This window comes from Gossypium hirsutum, chromosome A12, assembly GCF_007990345.1.
Source record: "Gossypium hirsutum isolate 1008001.06 chromosome A12, Gossypium_hirsutum_v2.1, whole genome shotgun sequence".
NCBI lineage: Eukaryota > Viridiplantae > Streptophyta > Magnoliopsida > Malvales > Malvaceae > Gossypium > Gossypium hirsutum.
Window position 1 is genome coordinate 78,114,289 of NC_053435.1, and position 20,165 is coordinate 78,134,453.

Here is a 20,165-nt window from a genome sequence, read left to right on the forward strand (position 1 = left end):
TATACCCTACAAGTTTAGTACGGCTTAGTACACGGCCAGACATACGAGCGTGTATGACCATTTTTAAGGCATACAGGCTAGCCACACGGCCGTGTGCGTTGGTCGTATGACTCAAGTCAGAGAGTTAAATGGAGTCAGACACGGGCTGGGTTACGGTAATGTGCTCCCATTTTGAATGTCTACATGGCCTGCGACGCGGGTGTGTCTGGAGGCCATGTGAGACACACAGCCTAGCCATATGGGCGTGTGTCCCCTATTTTGAGAAAAACTTTTCGAAGTTTCATGAAAATTTTTGAAGTTATCGATTTAGTCCTGAACCACTCCTAAAGTATGTTTAAGGGCCTCATAGACTCGTTATAGGGACATTATGCTTGAGTTTGATTAATGTTTGTATGAAACGTGAATTTATGTGAGAATTGAGTGTTTAAATGTGTTGTAAGTTTGTTAATGCTCCGTAACCCTATTCCAGTGTTGAATACGAGTGAGGGGTGTTACATTTATTGGTATCAGAGCTACAGTTTAGTCGATTCTAGGACTAACGTAGAGTATGTGAGAGTCTAGCTATACATGCCATATATAAACTGTGATAATGTGATGACTTCTAACATTTTAAAATGTATTTTTATATAGTAAATAGATCCCAATCGAGCTATAGTTGATGAGGTTGAAAGTAAAGCGTCAGCTCCCACTCAAGGGATAGCGCCTTCTAAATCTAGGCTTGTATTAGGTAGCCAAGGTGAAGAGGCTAAGGAAGCGTTCTTTCAATTGATGAACGAGTGGTTCTCGCAATATATCCGAACAAATCCGGCTGCTCAACAACCTCCACCCCCTCTAATCCCCAAACATTCCTGTAGCTCCTCAAGGAGTTGCGCTTTGAAGATTGAATAAGCCTCTAGTTGATAAGATCCATAAGCACAGGGCTAAAGAGTTCAGAGCTAATGTTGATGATGATCCTGAGAGAGCTGAGTTTTGGATTGAAAACACTATTAGAGTACTTGATGAGCTTTCTTGCACACCAATGGAGTGTTCAAAATGTGCTATATCACTATTGAGGGACACTACGTACCAGTGGTGGAATATGTTAGTATCAGTGGTGCCGAGAGAGAGAGTCACCTGGGAATTCTTTCAGACCAAGTTTCATAAGAAATATATAAGCCAACGATTTCTGGATCAAAAGCAGAAAGAGTTTTTAGGATTGAAACAGGGCCGTATGACCGTAACCGAATACAAGAGAGAATTTGTGCGGTTGAGTAAATATGCTCGGGAGTATGTTTCTACCGAAGAGATCATGTGCAAGCGGTTTGTCAATGGGCTGAACGAAAACATTAAACTTCTGGTCGGCATTCTAGATTTGAAAGAATTTATTGTATTGGTTGGTTGAGCTTGTAAAGCCGAAGATTTTAGTCTAGAAAAGAGGAAAACTGATTCAAAGGCTAGGGATTTGAGAAAAAGACTGATGAGTAAACCATATCATTCTTCATCAAAGAAATCCCAAGATTCATATAGTCGATCCAATGCATCAGTGGGATATCAGAATAGAAATCGTGGAAATCAACATATGAATCCTAAAGCTCAAGCAACTTTTGTCTTGAGCGTTGGCAGTGTGAAAAACAAAAAACCCGAGTGTCAACAATGTGGGAAAAGACATTTTGATGAGTGGTGGAATAAGAGTGTTATAGCTTGTTTCAAATGTAGCTCACTAGATCACTTTATTCGAGATTGCCTAGAGTTATCCAATGAAGATGAATTTCAAAACACAAGATTGAGCAACACGAATGTGAGAGGAAGACCACCGAGGAATATGGGAAATATGTCCAGTGGTAGAGGTGTGATTAGGGATTCAGCTGTGAGATCCAAAGCTAGAGCACCAGTTAGAGCTTACGCCATTTGTGCTCGCAAAGAAGTGTCGTCGCCAGATGTTATCACTGGTACATTTTCTCTTTACGACATTAATGTAATTGCTTTAATTAATTCTGGATCAACACATTCATATGTTTGTGAGAATTTAGTGTCTAGTAAGAAATTACCTGTTGAGTCTATAGAATTTGTTATTAAAGTATCAAACCCCTTAGGTAAGTATGTTCTAGTTGACAAAGTATCTAGAACTGTCCTTTAATGACTCGGGGTTACTGTTTTCCAGCTGACTTGATGCTTTTACCTTTTGATGAGTTCAATATGATTCTGGGTATGGATTGGTTGACTCTGCATGATGCCGTTGTGAACTGTAAATGAAAGATTATAAAATTGAAATATCAGAATAATGAAATTCTTCGGATTAAATCTGACGAGTCAGGTGGATTGCCTATAGTGATTTCGTCGATATCGGCTTAGAGATATGTGAGAAAAGGTTGTGACACATATTTAGCATAAGGTTGTGACACATATTTAGCATATGCTTTAGATACCAAAGTGTTTAAAAAGAAGATTGAATCGGTGCCTGTAGTTTACGAATATCCGGATGTATTTCCAGAAGAATTGCCTAGGTTTCCACCGGTCAGAGAGGTTGAGTTTGCTATTGAATTAGTACCGGGAACTTCACTGATATCTATAGCTCTGTACAGAATGGCTCCGATAGAGTTGAAAATGTTGAAAGTTCAATTGCAAGTATTAACAGATAGAGGTTTTGTATGACCGAGTTTTTGCCCTGGGGTGCGCCAGTTTTATTTGTTAAAAAGAAAGACAGGTCAATGAGAATGTGTATTGACTATCGTCAGCTCTACAAGGTTACGATAAAGAACAAGAATTTGCTGCCGAGAATAGATGATTTGTTTTATCAGTGAAAAGGTGTAATAGTGTTTTAAAAGATTGATTTGAGATCTGGTTATTATCAGTTGCGAGTTAAAGGCTCAGATGTGTCGAAAATTGCATTTGGAACGAGGTACGAATATTATGAATTCCTTGTTATGCCTTTTGGTTTAACTAATGCTTTTGTCTTCTTTATGAATTTGATGAATCAGATCTTTAGACCGTATTTTGATAGATTTGTTGTTGTGTTTATTGACGGCATTCTGATCTATTCGCTGTAACACCTCTCATCCGTATTCAATGCTGGAATAGGGTTATGAAGAATTACTGGACTTACAACACATTTAACCATAATTTTCACATACATTTAATCAAATTATACAATCATCATTTAATCTCAATCACTTTGTCCCTAATACGAGCCTACGAGGCCCTAAACATGCATTGGGAGTGGTTTGGGACTAAACCAATAACTTAAGGAACTTTCACGAACTTTCAAAATTTTTCTCAAAACAGGAAACACACGCCCGTGTGGCCAGGCCGTGTATCTCACACGGCCACCAGACACACCCGTGTCATAGGCCGTGTGGACATTCAAAATGGGAGCACATGGCCATATCTCAGCCAGTGTCCAACCCCGTGTAGCTCTCTGACTTGGGTACACGGCCAACACACATGCCCATGTGCCCTAAAAATGGCCACACACGCCCCTGTGCCAGGCCATGTGCTAGGCCGTGCCAAACCTATAGGGTGACTTATGCTACCCTGGCAAGTCACATGCCCGTGTTTGAGGCCGTGTGGAGTATACTGACTTGATTTCAATTTCAACACTAGGGGATACACGGCCGTGTACTTGACCGTGTGTCATACACGGCTGAGACACATGCCCGTGTAGACAAAAATAGGCTATTTACCAATCCATTTTGCCACCCAAATTGTCACACATCTACACCATAATTCAAAGCATCAACTCAAAGCATAATAGTCATTAAATCCACCTCAACCAAGTATCATTTAAACCATTTCAATGCCAACAATTTAGAAGACACACAATATTCCAATTTTCCATTTAGTTCATGAAAATATCAACTACTTCAAACATCAAAATGATCAAACTCAAATATGCATTATTTGGCCTAATTTCACAAGCATACCAACATCCAAAATTCATCAATTTAACTTTCATAATACCTATTATAAAAAATCATCACACAACCATCAACCAACTCAATTTGCAAGACATAATCATACATATATGTACATGATTCAAACATACCAAACATACCAAAATACACCATCACTCATGGCTATTTATACATACCAAAACATATACATTTACAAGCCAATTCATTTGGCCAAAATCATTATCAAACCATAACCAAAATGACCAAAATCACTATACATGCCATATACTTAAAATACCAAGTTCATAGGTACCAAGATATTTATGGATAGTGTGACGATGTCTTAAACGATCCCTAAATCTGAACTAGCTTTGAATTCACTATAAAACATAGAAAAATAAACGGAGTAAGCTATAAAGCTTAGTAAGCTCGTATGACATAAATTCGATATAATCATAACACATAATTCAACAATTGATCATAAGTATAAGAATTCATATAAACTAACAAACCTTTGAATAACTCATTCACTAAACTATATACTTTCTTCACCATTTCTTCGATTTCAAGCTAATATGGTTTATGCACATACCTGTACCATTTTGTACTAATATCATACACATTCTCGTCTTTCATTTACTCGTTGAACCATTCGAAATAAAAGTCAGATACTCAAGGGTTTCACACGATAAGTACCTATACCATGGCCCAAAGTCGAATCAGCCGATATGCATGGCCCGAAACCAAATTGGTTTATTTCGCACCCAAAGTGCTATATCATGGCCCGAAGCCAACTCACTGAATCTCCTAATGACATGTCACTAGTATCCTAAACTATTCCTAAGGTTCAACCGGGGTTTCAACTGTCAAATTATCGTTGAATCATTTCCAAACTTATCCATAGTCACATAATCACAAGTTATACTATATCAAAGCATATAGAGAATACATTGACATGAAATTATAACATACGAACTTACCTCGGCGACGAATCGAGTCAACTATTCCACAACTTTATTCTTTCCTTGATCTAAGCCCGTATTTCTCCTTTCTTGATTTAAGTATATTCAAAATTGACTTATTCAACCATCTATTCATTCAATGTAGTCCAAAACACACTTTAAAACACATTTACACTTTTGCCCCTAATATTTCCCATTTTTCACAATTTAGTCCTCATTTTATAAAATCACAAATTAATGAAATTTCAATTAAACCCATGCTAGCCAAATTATAGTTATGCCCCTAGCAACCCATATTTTTCATTATTTCACATTCTAACCACTAACTTTACGCATTTCATAATTTAATCCCTATTTTGCATTTTCACTAAAAATCACTTAACAAAACTTGTTTAACTATCAACAACTATTCAAAATCTATCATAAAACATCAAAATGCTCATGTATTCATCAATGAAATAATTCAAAATCTTTAATATTTTTGCAAATTAGTCCTTGGGCTAGCTAGTACTAGCTGCAATGATCTTAAACACGTAAAAATCATTAAAAACGAGACAAAAACCGTACCTTAATAGACAATGAAAGCTTGGCCAAATAAACCCTAAAGAAATGGATTTTCTTCTTTGCTATGTACGGTTGAAGATGATGATATTAGATAATTATTTCATTTTGTTTTATTTATTTTAACTTAATTAACCAAATTACCTTTTTAACCTTAATTAATAACCATCAAAATACTTTAATACATGTCCATATATGTCCATTTATTAAATTAATGGTCTAATTATAACATAGGGACCTTAAATTTGAGGTTCTATAGCTATTAGATACTTTTAGCTAATAGAACTTTACTTTTACACTTTATACGATTTAGTCCTTTTTATCAAATTAACTAATCAAACGATAAAATTTCTTAACGAAATTTTCACACAAACATATTTTCATGCTGTAGAAATTAAAATAATAATTTCAATTTCAAACTTGTGGTCTCGAAACCACGTTCTGATTTGACTAAAAATGGGTTGTTACATTCACGAGATGAGTCTGAGCATGCCGAGCACTTGAGGATTGTGTTGCAAACCTTGAGAGATAAAAAAATGTATGTTAAATTTAGTAAGTGTGATTTTTAGCTCTGCGAAGTTAGATTTTTGGGACATATTGTCTCGGCGGATGGCATTCGAGTTGATCCGAGCAAGATTTCTGCAGTTATTGATTGAAATCACCTAGAAATGTATCCAAGGTCAAAAGCTTTCGGGGATTAGAAGGTTACTATCGACACTTTGTAAAAGGGTTCTTGATGATTACTACACTAATGACCAGACTGTTATAGAAAGATGTAAAGTTTGAATGGTCCGAGAAGTGTCAACAAAGTTTTGATAAATTGAAAGCATTGTTAACCGAGGCACCAGTATTGGTTCAACTTGAGTCAGGTAAAGAATTTGTGATTTTTGGCAACGCCTCATTGAACAGTTTGGGTTGCATGTTGATGCAAGATGGAAAAGTGATAGCTTATGCTTCTAGACAGTTGAAGCTGCATGAAAAGAACTATTCGACGTACGATTTAGAATTGGCCGCTATAGTTTTTGCATTGAAAATTTGGCATCAACATTTGTACGGTGAAAAATTCCATATCTTTACTGATCATAAAAGCTTAAAATATATTATGACTCAGAAAGATTTGAATTTGTGACAGTGGAGATGGCTCGAACTGCTAAAAGATTATAAGTGAGTAAACGATTATCATCTAGGGAAAGCGAATGTAGTCGCGGATGCTTTGAGTAAAAAATCATTGTTCACCTTGAGAGCAATGAATACACAGTTGACATTATCTGATGATGGTTCGATTTTAGCTGAGTTAAAGGCTAAACCAATTTTTCTTCAACAAATTTACGATGCTCAAAAGTGTGATGCTGAGTTACAAGCTAAAAGAGTGCAATGCGAGTCGACTAGTGATTTAGAGTACCAAATTAGATCCGATGATTGTTTGATGTTTCGAGATCAAATCTGCGTACCAAAAAATCCAGAGTTGATTCAGAAAATTTTGCACAAGGTACATAGTAGTAGTTTATCTGTTCACCCGGGGAGTACCAAAATATACAATGATTCAAAGAAGTTGTATTGGTGGTTGGGTATGAAATGAGACATTTCTGAGTTTGTATCAAAATGTTTGATTTGTCAGGAAATAAAAGCCGAGCATCAAGTGCCTTCGGGTTTGCTTTAGCCTGTGATAATACCAGAGTGGAAATGGGATAGAGTGACTATGGATTTTGTATCGGGATTACCCCTGTCTTCGAAAAAAAAGATGCAATTCAGGTTATCATTGATCGATTATCGAAATTAGCACATTTCATTCCGGTACTACTAACTATTCGCTTGAGCGATTAGTTGAGTTGTACACTGCTGAGATTGTTAGATTGCACGGGATACCAGTTTCAATTATTTCGGATAGAGATCTGAGGTTTACATTACGATTTTAGAGGAAATTGCAAGAAGCTCTAGGTACGAAATTAAATTTTAATACCGCTTTTCATCCACAAACTGATGGATAGTCTGAACGAGTAATTCAGATCCTCGAAAATATGCTCCGATGTTGTGTTTTAGAGTTCGAAGGCAATTGGAGAAATATTTACCGCTGGTTGAATTTGTATATAATAACAATTTTCAATCGAGTATAAAGATGGCACTGTATGAAGCTTTATATGGCCACAAATGTCGAATTCCGTTGTATTGGACCGATTTGAGTAAGAAAAAGATTCACGGGGTTGATTTGATCCGACAAATCGAAGAAAAAGTGAAAGTAATTCGCGATTGTTTGAAAGCAGCTTAAAATCGTCAGAAATTGTACGCGGATTTAAAACGAAAAGACATTGAATTTCAAATCGATGACAAAATTTTCTTGAAGGTATTTCCATGGAAGAAAATACTTCATTTCGGTCACAAAGGCAAATTGAGTCTGCGATTCATCAGGCCGTATGAAATTATTGAACGAATAGGGCCAGTGGCATATCGGCTAGCGTTACCTATTAAGTTAGAAAATATTCACAACGTGTTTTATGTATCGATGTTACATCGATATAGATCTAATCCATCCCATGTGATTTCTCCGTCGGAGATCGAAATTCAACCTGATTTGACGTACAACGAAAAAGCTGATTAAAATTTTAGCACGTGAGGTTAAAGAGTTGAGAAATAAACGCATAGCTTTGGTGAAATTTTTGCGGCAACGACACGGTGTCGAAGGGGCTACATGGGAGCTTGAGGAAGCTATGAGAAAACAGTACCCTAACCTATTCACTGGTAAGATTTTTGGGAGCAAAAATCCCTAAGGGGGAGAGTTGTTACAGCCCGTATTTAGTCAAATCAGAACAGTGGTTTTGGGACCACAAATTCGAATTTAAAATTATTATTTTATTATTATTTTAATGTCTACAGCATGATAGTGTGATTTTGTAAAAGTTCCTTTAGGAAATTTTATCATTTCGTTGGTTAATTTGGTAAAAAGGACTAAATTACGTAAAGTGTAAAACTGAAGTTCTATTAGCGAAAAGTATCTAATAGCTATAAAACCTTAAAGTAAAAGTCCTTATGTTGTAATTAAACCATTATTATAGGTAATGGACATTTATGGACATAAAATAAGTGAATTTTAATGTTTTGAACCAAGGTTAATTTATGAATTAAAGTTAAATGAAATAAAAAAAACATTAGTATCATCTTTCTTCTTCACTTTCTCAACCAAAAATAAGAAAGAAAAGAACTCCATGAATGCATGTTGGTTCGGCTAAGCTTGGTAGCTCAATTGTTGAGTGAATTTTGTCCCATTTTTAATGATTTCTATGTTTTTGTGATCGTTGCAACTAGTACTAGCTAGCCCAGGGACTATTTTACAAAAATGTTAAAGATTTTGAATGATTTCATTGATTAATACATGTGTATTTTGAAGTTTCTTGATAGATTATAGATGCTTGTTGATAGATATACTAGTTTTGTTAAGTGATTTTTAGTGAAAATGCAAAATAAGGATTAAATTGAGAAATATTGAAACTTTGTGGTTAAAATGTGAAATAAATGAAAATATGGGTTACTAGGGGTATAATGGTAATTCGGCTAAGCATGAGTGTTTTGAAATTTGCATGAATTTGTGATTTTGTATAATAAGGACTAAATTGTAAAAATGTAAAAGTTTTGGGGCTAATGTGTAAAATAGCTCAAATGTGTATTATGGATTGAATTGAATAAATAGATGATTAAATGAGTTAAATTTGATATTATATAGAGTAATAAAAATGAAATTTGGAATTGGATCGGGTAAAAGATAAAGTACTCGACTAATCGACTCATTTCGTTGTTTCCACATTCGAGGTAAGTTCGTATCTGATAAATTTTAATATAAATGTATTTCATATGCTTTGATATTGCATAAATTGTGAATATGAGCTGTAGATATGAACGACAGTTATTAGACAACGATTCGACATTCGAAATTCTGGTTGAACCTTAGGAATAGTTTAGGATGCTAGTGACATGTCATTAGGGGATTCATTAAGTTGGCTTCGGGCCATGCATATCTGCTGATTTGGCTTCGGGCCATGATATCAGTACTTTGGAGATAAGTTACCTTGATTTGGCTTCGGGCCATGGTATAGGCACTTATCGTGTGAAAACCTTGAGTATCTGAATTCTATTCTGAATGGTTCAACGGGGAAAAGAAAGACAAGAATATGTATGAGATTGGTACGAGATGGTATAGGTATGTGCATAAACCATATTAGCTCTGAATCGAAGAAATGGCGAAGGAAGTATATAGTTTTGTGAATGAGTAATTGAGAGGTTTGTTAGTTGATGTGAATTCTTATACTTATGATCAATTGTTGAATTATGTGTTTATGATTATATTGAATTTATGTTATACGAGCTTACTAAATTTTATAGCTTACATATTTTATTTTCTATGTTTTATAGAGAATACAAAACTAGCTCGGATTCGGGGATCGTCGGAGATTGCTTCACACTATCCACCTATCTCTTGGTACCTATGAACTTGGTATTTTAAGTATATGGCATGTATAGGGACTTTGAGTCATTTTGGTATTTGTAGCATGATTTTGGCCATTTGTGTTGGCTTGTATATATTAAGTGTTTTGTTTTGTTTTAGCCATGTAGTTGGCTTATTTTGGCAATTATGTGATGTATATATATAAGCATTAATGCCTCTTAATGATGTGGTTCATGTTTGATAGTGAATAGCTTGTTGAATGCAACTTTTCATAGTAGTTAATGGTTGAAAAATTTAGAATATTTGTGTTTGTAATTTTAGGTTAAGAAATCTTTGTTGATATGGTATATATATATGGATGCTTTGGAAATTTGAATTGGCATGATTTGAGTAGGCAAAGTATGGTGTTGAAAGTATGTTAGATGTTGATATTGAAATGGTACATTTTAGTCTTGGTTGTGGTTGATTTGGATATCTATATATGCTATGAATGTGTACCAATTGGATTGTGTAGGTGTGTGCAATTTAGGGTGGCAAATTGGCTTGGTAAATAGCCTATTTTTGTCTACACGGGCGTGTGTGACACATGGTCAAGTACACGACCGTGTGTCCCTTGGTGTTGATTTTGAAATTAAGTCAGTATGCTCCACACGGCCTCACACATGGGTGTGTGACTTGGCCATGTGGCATAAGTTAATATACCCTATAGGTTTGGCATGGCCTGGAACTTAAGCGTGTATGACCATTTTTAGGGCACACGGGCTAGCCACACAGGCTTGTATGTTGGCTGTGTGACTCAAGTCAAAGAGTTACACGGGGTCGGACACGGGTTGGGATACGGCCATGTGCTTCGATTTCGAATGTCTACACGGCTTGTGACACAAGCATGTCTGGAGGCCGTGTAAGACACATCGCCTGGCCACACGGGTGTATGTCCTTGTTTTGAGAAAAAATTTTTAAAGTTTTGTGAAAGTTTCTTAAGTTATCGATTTAGTTCCGAACCACTCCTAAAGTATGTTTAAGGGCCTCATAGGCTCGTTATAGGGATATTATGCTTGAGTTTGATTAATGTTTTCATGAAATGTGGATTTATATGAGAATTGAGTGTTTAAATGTGTTGTAAGTATGGTAATACTCTGTAACCCTATTCTGGTGTTGAATACGGGTGAGGGGTGTTATAGCTATTGCTTCTTCTTCTTCTTCTCTGTTAAGGGGCTTTTCTAGGGTTTTTTTAACTATGTACATCCAACGTGGCAAGTTAACTGGCCACATCAGCAGTTAACTTGCCATATTAGCGGTCTCACTAAGACACTAACGGAAACTGTTAATTAGTGACTGTTTTGCCACTTTTTTATAACGTTAGTGACTGTTTTATTTTTGTTCAAAAGTTGAGTGACTGAAATGAAACCTAGGTGATTGTTTTGTTAGCTACCCCAAATTTGAGTGACTGTTGGTGTAATTTACCCTAAATTAAATCACCTTTTTTTTTTTAATTTGGCAATCAAATTAAACCAAAGCAAAGAAATTGGTTAAGTTTTCATCTGTGGGGTGTTACTTGTATTTTCAATCAAATGAACGGTGAAGTCACGATGAGAAGATTCCCAACGTCGTGATGACACGAATGAGAATATTGCGACATGGTGATGTGTTCCCCACATAAATCGGGTTTCTTCTCCTAGTTAAACTCTGATTACTCCAAGTTGCATTATACAATGATGTCCCGACGAGAAGAATTGCCACGTCTCGACTAAGCAAAGGACGTCACGACGCGTTTCCTACTAAATCTAATTTCTTCTCTTGGTTAAACTCCGTAATTTTTCCCCAATGAAACTCTAATAACTCTAGAGATATGTTAATCAAATTAGCGCACGAATTTTAGTTTATAAATAGGGTTTTTAGCAATCTTAAAGAGTTTGATTCAATAACATTATTAAGAGAGTTTTGTGGGAATTTCGGGAGAACTTTGTATTTTTTAGATTCGGGTTTGTTTGTTTCTGCATTTTGTACTCTTTTACGATTTTTTCCGTTTTAGTAAAATTTTATTTACCCGTGATTTTTTATCCTCCTCAAAGAAATTTTTCCACGTAAATATTAGTGTCCAATTTTCTCTTTTTTCGTTCTTATTTGTTGCATAATTTGGATTTACCCCAACAACACCATATGTCAATAAACTTGTTTTGGGGATAGAAAATATATATTATATCCTTCAATATTTGGTGTTTATCTGTCACCAACGGTTTTCACAACTGAAAATCCAACAAAAATGCGGTTAATTGTATATTCCAAATAGTTGCTTTTCAACTTACAGCAACAAATATCTTCCATTTTATTCTTGTCTCTTCAAAATTGGTGTCGTCTTCCAAAAAGTCTCTCAAGAAAAGATTTTGTTGATTAGACAAAATGATGGAAGATGGTATGATTGACGTAGGTGATAGGCCGAATATCGGCGTATTAGGAAAATACAACATAGTGGATGGCTTAGAAAATAAATTCAATGTATGTTTTGTTGAAAACCGGACCCATGCCGCTACGGATTGGCAATCTGCGAATCCCTTGATGAGATGTCTCCCGAATTTTATGCTACAACTGACCTTCATTATAATGTTCACTCGGGTTTTCATGATCATCCTCAAACCTATTCGTCAACCTCGCTTTGTTTCTGAGGTTCTTGTATGTATATGTATATATTTGTTGTTGAACAAATACTAGCTAGTATTTTATTTTGATTGTTGATGGTGAATAATGTAGGCAGGCGTTGTGCTAGGCCCAAGTCTTCTGACTAGAGAGGCATGGATAGCGACTTACGTTCACCCTTTTGAGGGGGCATTGTTGCTAGAGACAATGGGGAGCCTTGGCGTCACATTCTATATGTTCCTAGTGGGTCTGGAGATGGACCTAACCCCAATCAGGAAAATGGGAAAAACAGCAAGCTGCGTGGCCATTGCCGGAATTATTTTGCCCGGATGTGTAGGAATGATATTATACCAGCTAGTTCGGAATGAACGACCAGATGCACCTAAGGAGGGTGGTTTCTTTTGGGCAATTGCCCTTACCGTCACAAGCTTTTCGGACTTGGCTAGGATACTTTCAAAGCTCAAGCTCATGTCCACGGATCTTGGAAAGATGGCCATGACTTCAGCTGTTCTCACTGACTTTGTTTCTTGGATCCTTCTCGTGGCAACAGTAGCCATAGTTAATGGGCATGGCAACTTTCTGAGGATAATCCCAACTTTGATTTTCATGGTGATATGTTGGTTTGTGATTCGGCCTATTATCTTTTGGATGATTAAACGGATTAACGCAGGACGAGAGGAATCGTCAATGGAAGTTCAATACAACGAGAAACACGTAGGTTTCATTCTAACAGGGGTGCTCTTTTGTGGGCTTGTCACAGAGTTATGTGGCGTACATCCCATGTTCGGAGCCTTCATGTTTGGACTGATGATACCCAGTTCAGAGGTTGGGATTAAGATCATGGATAAAATCGAAGACTTCGTGGTGGGGATTTTGCTACCCCCTGTGTTCTTGGTTGCTGGCCTACGAACCAACGTTGCATTTATAGCTGCTGGATTTCGTTATTCTCTGGTAGCTACTGTCATGGTTGTGGCTTCCTTGATAAAAATTCTCATCACTCTTCTTGTTTGCCTCTACTCAAAATGCTCGTTTCGAGATAGTTTAGCCTTGGGGGTCCTGATGAACACCAAAGGCGTTATTGCCATCATTGTTCTTCACGAGGGTCGGAACGTAAAGGTTGGATTTCTTTGATATGCTTCTTATATATCATATATACTGTAATTAACTAAACATTTTTTTTTACCTCAGGGCTTTGACCAACAAACATATACTTGGATGGTGATTGCCATGTTAATCATGACCGGTTTGGTTGGTCCAGTAGTGAGTTTCACTCACAAGTCCGCAAGGCATTTGAAGCACTACCATCGGATGAATTTAGAAAGGAGTAAACCAGACACGGAGCTTCGAGTGTTAGCATGCCTCCATTCCAGCAGAAACCTTGCTGGCCTAATCAATCTCCTGCATCTTTCAAATGCCACAAGAAAATCCCCAATTGTGGTTTTCGCTGTCTACTTGGTTGAGCTCACAGGACGTGCTTCAGCCATGCTAATTTTCCATGATAAGAGTAACATGAATGATATAGCTGGTTGTGGTAACTCCAGTCGAGAAAGACTCGAGGCGGAGCATATTGTTCATGCCTTTGAATCCCTCCAAAACGACAACCGTGCTATCGCTGTCTATCCACTCACAGCAGTGTCGCCTTTCACCACTATGCATGAAGATGTTAGAAACTTCGCCATAGATAAGAACGTGGCTGTCATCTTACTCCCATATCACAAGAAACCCAATGGCATTGGGGGATGGGTGGATGAAAGCCTCGAGCACAAAAAAGTGAGTCAACATTTGCTTGCAAATGCACCTTGTTCTATTGCCACACTTGTGGATCGGGGCCTAACTCGACATCTTCCTCTGGATTTTGAACATGATAGTATACGTGAAATTCGAGTGGCTATGCTTTTTTTTGAAGGAGCTGATGACCGAGAGGCATTGGCTTATGCACGGAGAATGGCAGGGAATCCCGGGGTGGCACTAACTGTGGTGAGATTTGTCCCCGGAAAAGACATGTTGGAAACTGTAGTAGATAATGCTGAGGCTGAGGCTGAGGCTGAGGCTGAGGCTGAGGCTAATTTTAATGATGATCCGGAGGCATTCTCGGCCATGTTCGAGAAGGATAAGAAGAAAATGCTTGATGATGACTACATTAATGAGTTTAGGTTTAGAACAATGCACGATCAATCCATTGCATACATGGAAAAACCTGTGAACAGTGGAGACGAGCTTGTATCCACCATTAAATCAGCTTATAATGATTTTGATTTGTATATAGTTGGTAGAGGATATGATACCAAATCTCCATTGACCTCAGGGCTTTGTGATTGGAATGAATTCCCAGAGATTGGGCTGATTGGGGATACATTAATATCGGTGGATTCCTTAACGTCCGCCTCCGTTCTGGTTATGCAACAATCAGCTCCTAAGGCTACCCCTCGCCCTCCCCTTGTCTCCAAAAACAACATCAGCTGTGTCTCCAAAAAAACCGTATCTATGAATGCTCCGCGCTCTTCCAATCAACCTTTTGTTAATCATCAAATAACCCATGATTATTTATGATTCATCATTTTATTTCTTCTGTACTGAAATTAAATCAATGCTCGGGCTTTGTTTTAGGTAAACAAACACTTATACAACATAATAATATTTTCTTCTTTTTCAGCTTTTTTTGGTCTTCATACTTACATTATTTTTCAATGTATTTACGCTGACCGTATATTACTTTTTGTGTTATATCATATCTCAACTATCTTTTTATATTGTTTTTATACGTTGTATTATGTCATGCTCGATAATTGATAATATTCAAATATCTGTTTAACCCAATCTTGTATCATGTATCTTACAATCAAACTTACTGTTTTTCTAAATTAACCTAGTAATATTAAAGCAAAATCTAGATTTTAACTTCAAGTTGTTGAGGCAATTTATGAGGAGTGTTAAAGGAGTAGTATTCTCATCTTCTTCTCCAAAATCTCACCATAGTAGGAAGAAAGAAAAGCTTTAAGAATTTCCTTCGTTCTTGGCCTTGCATGGTAAGTAAATTATAATTTGGTTCTCATAAATTTTATGATTTTGTGAACGTGAAACTCAATTAGCTAACTTGTGTGTTTGTTTTCAAAATTGTTTAAGTTTCGAAATGTTACCATTGTTACGTGCTTGAGGTGTTGGTATTAATTGATTAGATTAGAAATTTAGATATGAAAAAAATTTACTTGGTAAAGTGAAGAATTGTTATTTTTAAGTATAAAAATTCAAGTATGAATGATCGAAATGGGTTTAAATGCATTCTAAGTTTATGAATAGTATTTAGAATTTCAAGTGATAGAATTGAACTGACTTATATATATTGATGTCCATGAAACCAATATATTGATGTCCATGAAACCAACTAAAAAATTCACTGAGGCAAGTGCACCTGTCAATTAATAGTATAGCTATAGTGAGCAAATATATTATTCCCACGAATACTAAAAGTACTAGTAATTACTATTTTTCTATTATTTAACTAATAAATTCGAGTGATTGATTAAAACTAAAATTAACTACGAATGCCAAAAAGAACAAATAAGGAAAAATAAACAATTAACAACTAAGAAGCGAAATAATACCCATGAAAGAATTCAACTCAATTTCATCCGTCATTATCAATCTAAATTATGCAATTTCTTTACTTAATATCTTGATCCATAGAAATCCTAACTTATGCTAATATCTCTTTCGAGAGTAAGAACATCTGACTCTAAGTTGATTAATTGTAATTTCTTTTTAATTAGAATCCCTATTATCGCATTAACTCGATATATGGATTCCCTTATTGTATTCAACTCTAATTCGGTAGATTTATGTTGTCTTATTTTTAGGATTGCATGCAATTCCACTCAATTACACTAGATCTTCTTTTTAGATTGTGGAGATCATCTTCAAGCTTTTTGTTACCAAGGTTTCTATCTTGGAGGGGAAATTAGAGCCGCTTGAAGGGAGTTGTGGATTCTTTGTGTTTCTAAGGCTTCTTAGGACTTCTACACGTTACGTTCTATGTTTCCACTTATCTTCTTTATTCGCTTCCTTAATATTTGATTTATTATTTTATTTTAGGTATTTATTTTAATTGTTTTATCTAACTTGGATTCAATTTCGTTTCAGGTTGTGTCAAAATCCAAGCTTCTTTGCGAATGTTTAGAGCCCTAAGTCAAATCCTTAACTTTGACAAACTTTACAATTTGCTTTCGCGTTCATCCTTCTTATCATATATCACTTGGTATCAGATTTGGTCGTTTTTGGTGTTCCTTTTGTTTTTATAAACTAATTTCTAGCAAACAACCTTAAAATAAAATTTTTTACCTCGATAGTTTTTGGAAAAAAAATATATTTTAGTAGGTAAATATTTTTCAAATGATTTGAAATTTTACATACTATTTCTTAGCACTATTTTGGAGTATAAAAAATATTTTTCACAAAAAAAAGTGATAAAAAATTATAGAAAAAATAAAATACAAAAAAAGGAAAAAAATAATTATGTGGGTTGAATTTTGTGCCGAAACTTCCCAGATCAGATTTAAATTATTTCAGGAGGCTCCAGTTAAAATTTCATGATTTTTGAAAATCGGGAACACCTCGAACGAAGTTTGTCAAGTTGTTTTGCAATTTTTCAAGTTTTCGAGTTTCAACAATTTTCATTGACTCTTAGCATTAGGTTTTCATTTTTTTTTTGCTTTTTATTGTTCCTTTATGCATTCTAACACATTATTGTTTCTTGTGTTAGTAGGTTAAAGCATGTTGCATATTCTTTCCTCCGTGCAACAAAATTCTTTGATGTCTAGCTGATTTTGGACTCATAATGCTCTTAGGTTTGCTTTGTTAGTTTGATTCTAATACGTTTTGATTGATTGATATCTACACTTTTTAAAAGACTCACAAGATTAATTATTACCTCAGTGAGAATTTGATTTTTATTTCTGAGTGCATAACATTGAGGTTTGCTTAATTTTTCTTTTCTTGAGTGTTGTGCTCTTTTCAGGCTTTCATAATGATTCACAATACTATGATCGGGAAGTTGAGAAGGGATCAAGAGGTTCAAAATGCTTGAGATCAGCAACATGACACTATTCTAGACATGATAAACAAAAATTTAGAACGTCTAAGTACAAAAATTGAGCGTCAGAATCGTAATTGGGGAGATAAGATTAATCGGCCTCATCTTCGTGCAAATAATGCTCAACATGTCTTTCGTGCAAATGATGAGACTTTGGTTAATAATGACCGTAGACAACATTTTTTAGCCAAACCAAAGTTCAACATTCCACCATTTCGAGGGAAGTATGATCCCAAAGAATATTGTGAGTGGGAATAAAAAATTGAACTTATGGTTCGTTATTATAAATGCCACGAAGAGGAAAAAGTCCAATTGGCGACCCTTGGATTTTTAGATTATGCGTTGAGTTGGTGGATTCAACTTGAAATTGATCGTCAAAGAAACCGCGAAAGGGTAATTGAAACATGGGACGAGTTGAAGCAAGTGATGTGAAAGCATTACGTTCATTCTCATTACTATAGAGAGGTCTCAACGAGACTTTAATGCCTTGTTCAAGGTAACTGATTTGTTGATGAGTACTTTAAGGAGATTGAGATGCTTATGCAAAGAGCAAATATACGAGTGGATGATGAAAGTACCATGGTGCGATTTGTAGATGGCTTGAATGTTTCGATAGCCAATACTCTTAATCTTTAAACCTATATTGATCTTGAGGAGATGGTACACAAGGCAATTGAGATTGAGCAACAGTTTCAGCAATATCAATCTCGGCCATTTGGTGCATCACACTATTATCAAGGTACAAGTTGTAATTCTACTTTCAACAATTTGAAACCTTCTTATGCTATTAATAAGTTGAGACTAAACATTTTGAGTGGAAAGGTGGGGCTCCTACAAAATATTCTTCTACATCTTTCAAGCAACTTATTTTTACTAATTTTTCACTAAAATAATAAAGAGCTCGTGACATTGAATGTTTTACGTGTAGACACTATAGTCGTGATTGTGCCAACACGAGACTTTTGTTGATAAAAGAAAATGGTAAACTTTGTGAATTGGAAAAAAATGATAATGAGAATTTTTCCTTGAATATATAGAGTTAAATAAAATAGAAACATCATGTTCTCCTACTAAGATATATTGTACTGAATTGAATATTCATAATACTCGTAAGGGGGATATAGGAAGTGAGGAAGAATCATGTGAAAAGATAGAGAGAAAAGAGACCTTTAGTGATACAAGTCTAATTAATGGTCCAAATTTGGTGAGTGAAAATCCATATGAAGTAAAATTGGAGAGTTCTCAATTGGAAAAAGAAAATGAAAAGGAAGAAAATCCCTATACAAAAGTGAGGAATAGTTCTGTTTTAAATAACTCTAACTTAAATTTGTTTAGTGGTGTTTCTTTGTTACAGGATTTCAAGGATCCATTGACGGAACCTCAATTATATTACTCTACCATCGATAGACGATTTTACTTGTGGGAAAGAGGTAAGTTGAACATTGATAATTCTCTACAGGTGCTAGAAGGTAAGAAAAGTAATGATACATCGGAAATTGAAATATGTTGGCATACCTTGAATGTTTTTGATAAGTATGCTACTGATTTTATTTTTTCTTACGACATGCTTTCTCATTGGCCAAGTTTCAATAAACAATGGTCTAAAAGTTCAATTGATTTTATGGGTTTATATAGGTATTTAAAGTTTACTTTTTGTTGCATTCGACATGTTTATAAAAAAACCTCATGCATTTGATCTTGCAACAAAATTTTCTACCTTAAACTCTCAATATGAATTTTTACATAATAATGTTAAACTTGTAACACCCCTAACCCGTATCCATCGCTAGAATAGGGTTACGAGGCATTACCAGATAATACACATCATTCACATACTTTTATGCATTCATATTCAATATCCATTCAACTCATCCACATTGTCCCTTTTAAGGTCCTATGAGACCTTAAAACATGCTTAAAAGTGGTTCGGGACTAAACTGATAACATTTACAAACTTTGGGAAACTTATAAAATTTTCACATATTTAAGGGTCACACGCCCGTGTGAACAGGCCGTGTGCCTCATATGGCTACCAGACATGCCTGTGTCATAGGCCATGTGAAAACAAGGAATACATTTTGACTTGCACCACACGGCCGAAGACACGCCCTTGTGCCAGGCTGTGTAAAAATTGGAGGGGTTACTAACTTGGGTCACAAGGCCGGCCATGTAACACCCTAATTTTGGGCCTAATTAGAACCATTAATTCAAGGTCGGATAAATTATTATTATTATTTATTATTTGATGTATTATAGCATGTTTATATGAGTGTATGAAAAATTTGGCGAGTTAATTTTAGTGATTTCGTGCTTAATTGCGAAAAAGAACTAAATCACATAAAGTGCGAAAGATTTGTTCTACAAGCTAATGCTGTTAAATAGCTATGGAACACTAAATTAGAGGTCCTTTGTGAGAAAATAGATCAATAAAAATTAGTGGATGAACATGGAGACAAAGAAATTGAAAGTCAAAGTTTGGTGGGAATTAGGTGACTTGTTTAGTAATAAAATGAAACAAAAAGGAAAAAGGTTGCCGTCTTTTCATCTTTCTTCTTCATCCACCAAAAATGGTAGCAAACATGGGGGTTTTGAGAGCCCGAACTTTCAGCCACATAGTT

At 35.6% G+C, this 20,165-nt stretch overlaps 1 protein-coding gene across 1 annotated transcript; it reads left to right on the forward strand.

The window, feature by feature from the left end:
* The first annotated feature begins 1,456 nt into the window (after positions 1 to 1,456).
* On the forward strand, positions 1,457 to 15,011 carry LOC107947486 (cation/H(+) antiporter 15). The gene is made up of 3 exons (XM_041084168.1): positions 1,457 to 1,954; positions 12,576 to 13,577; positions 13,650 to 15,011. The coding sequence occupies exons 1-3, from the start codon at positions 1,457 to 1,459 to the stop codon at positions 15,009 to 15,011; spliced, it is 2,862 nt and encodes a 953-aa protein (XP_040940102.1).
* Positions 15,012 to 20,165: the final 5,154 nt, after the last annotated feature.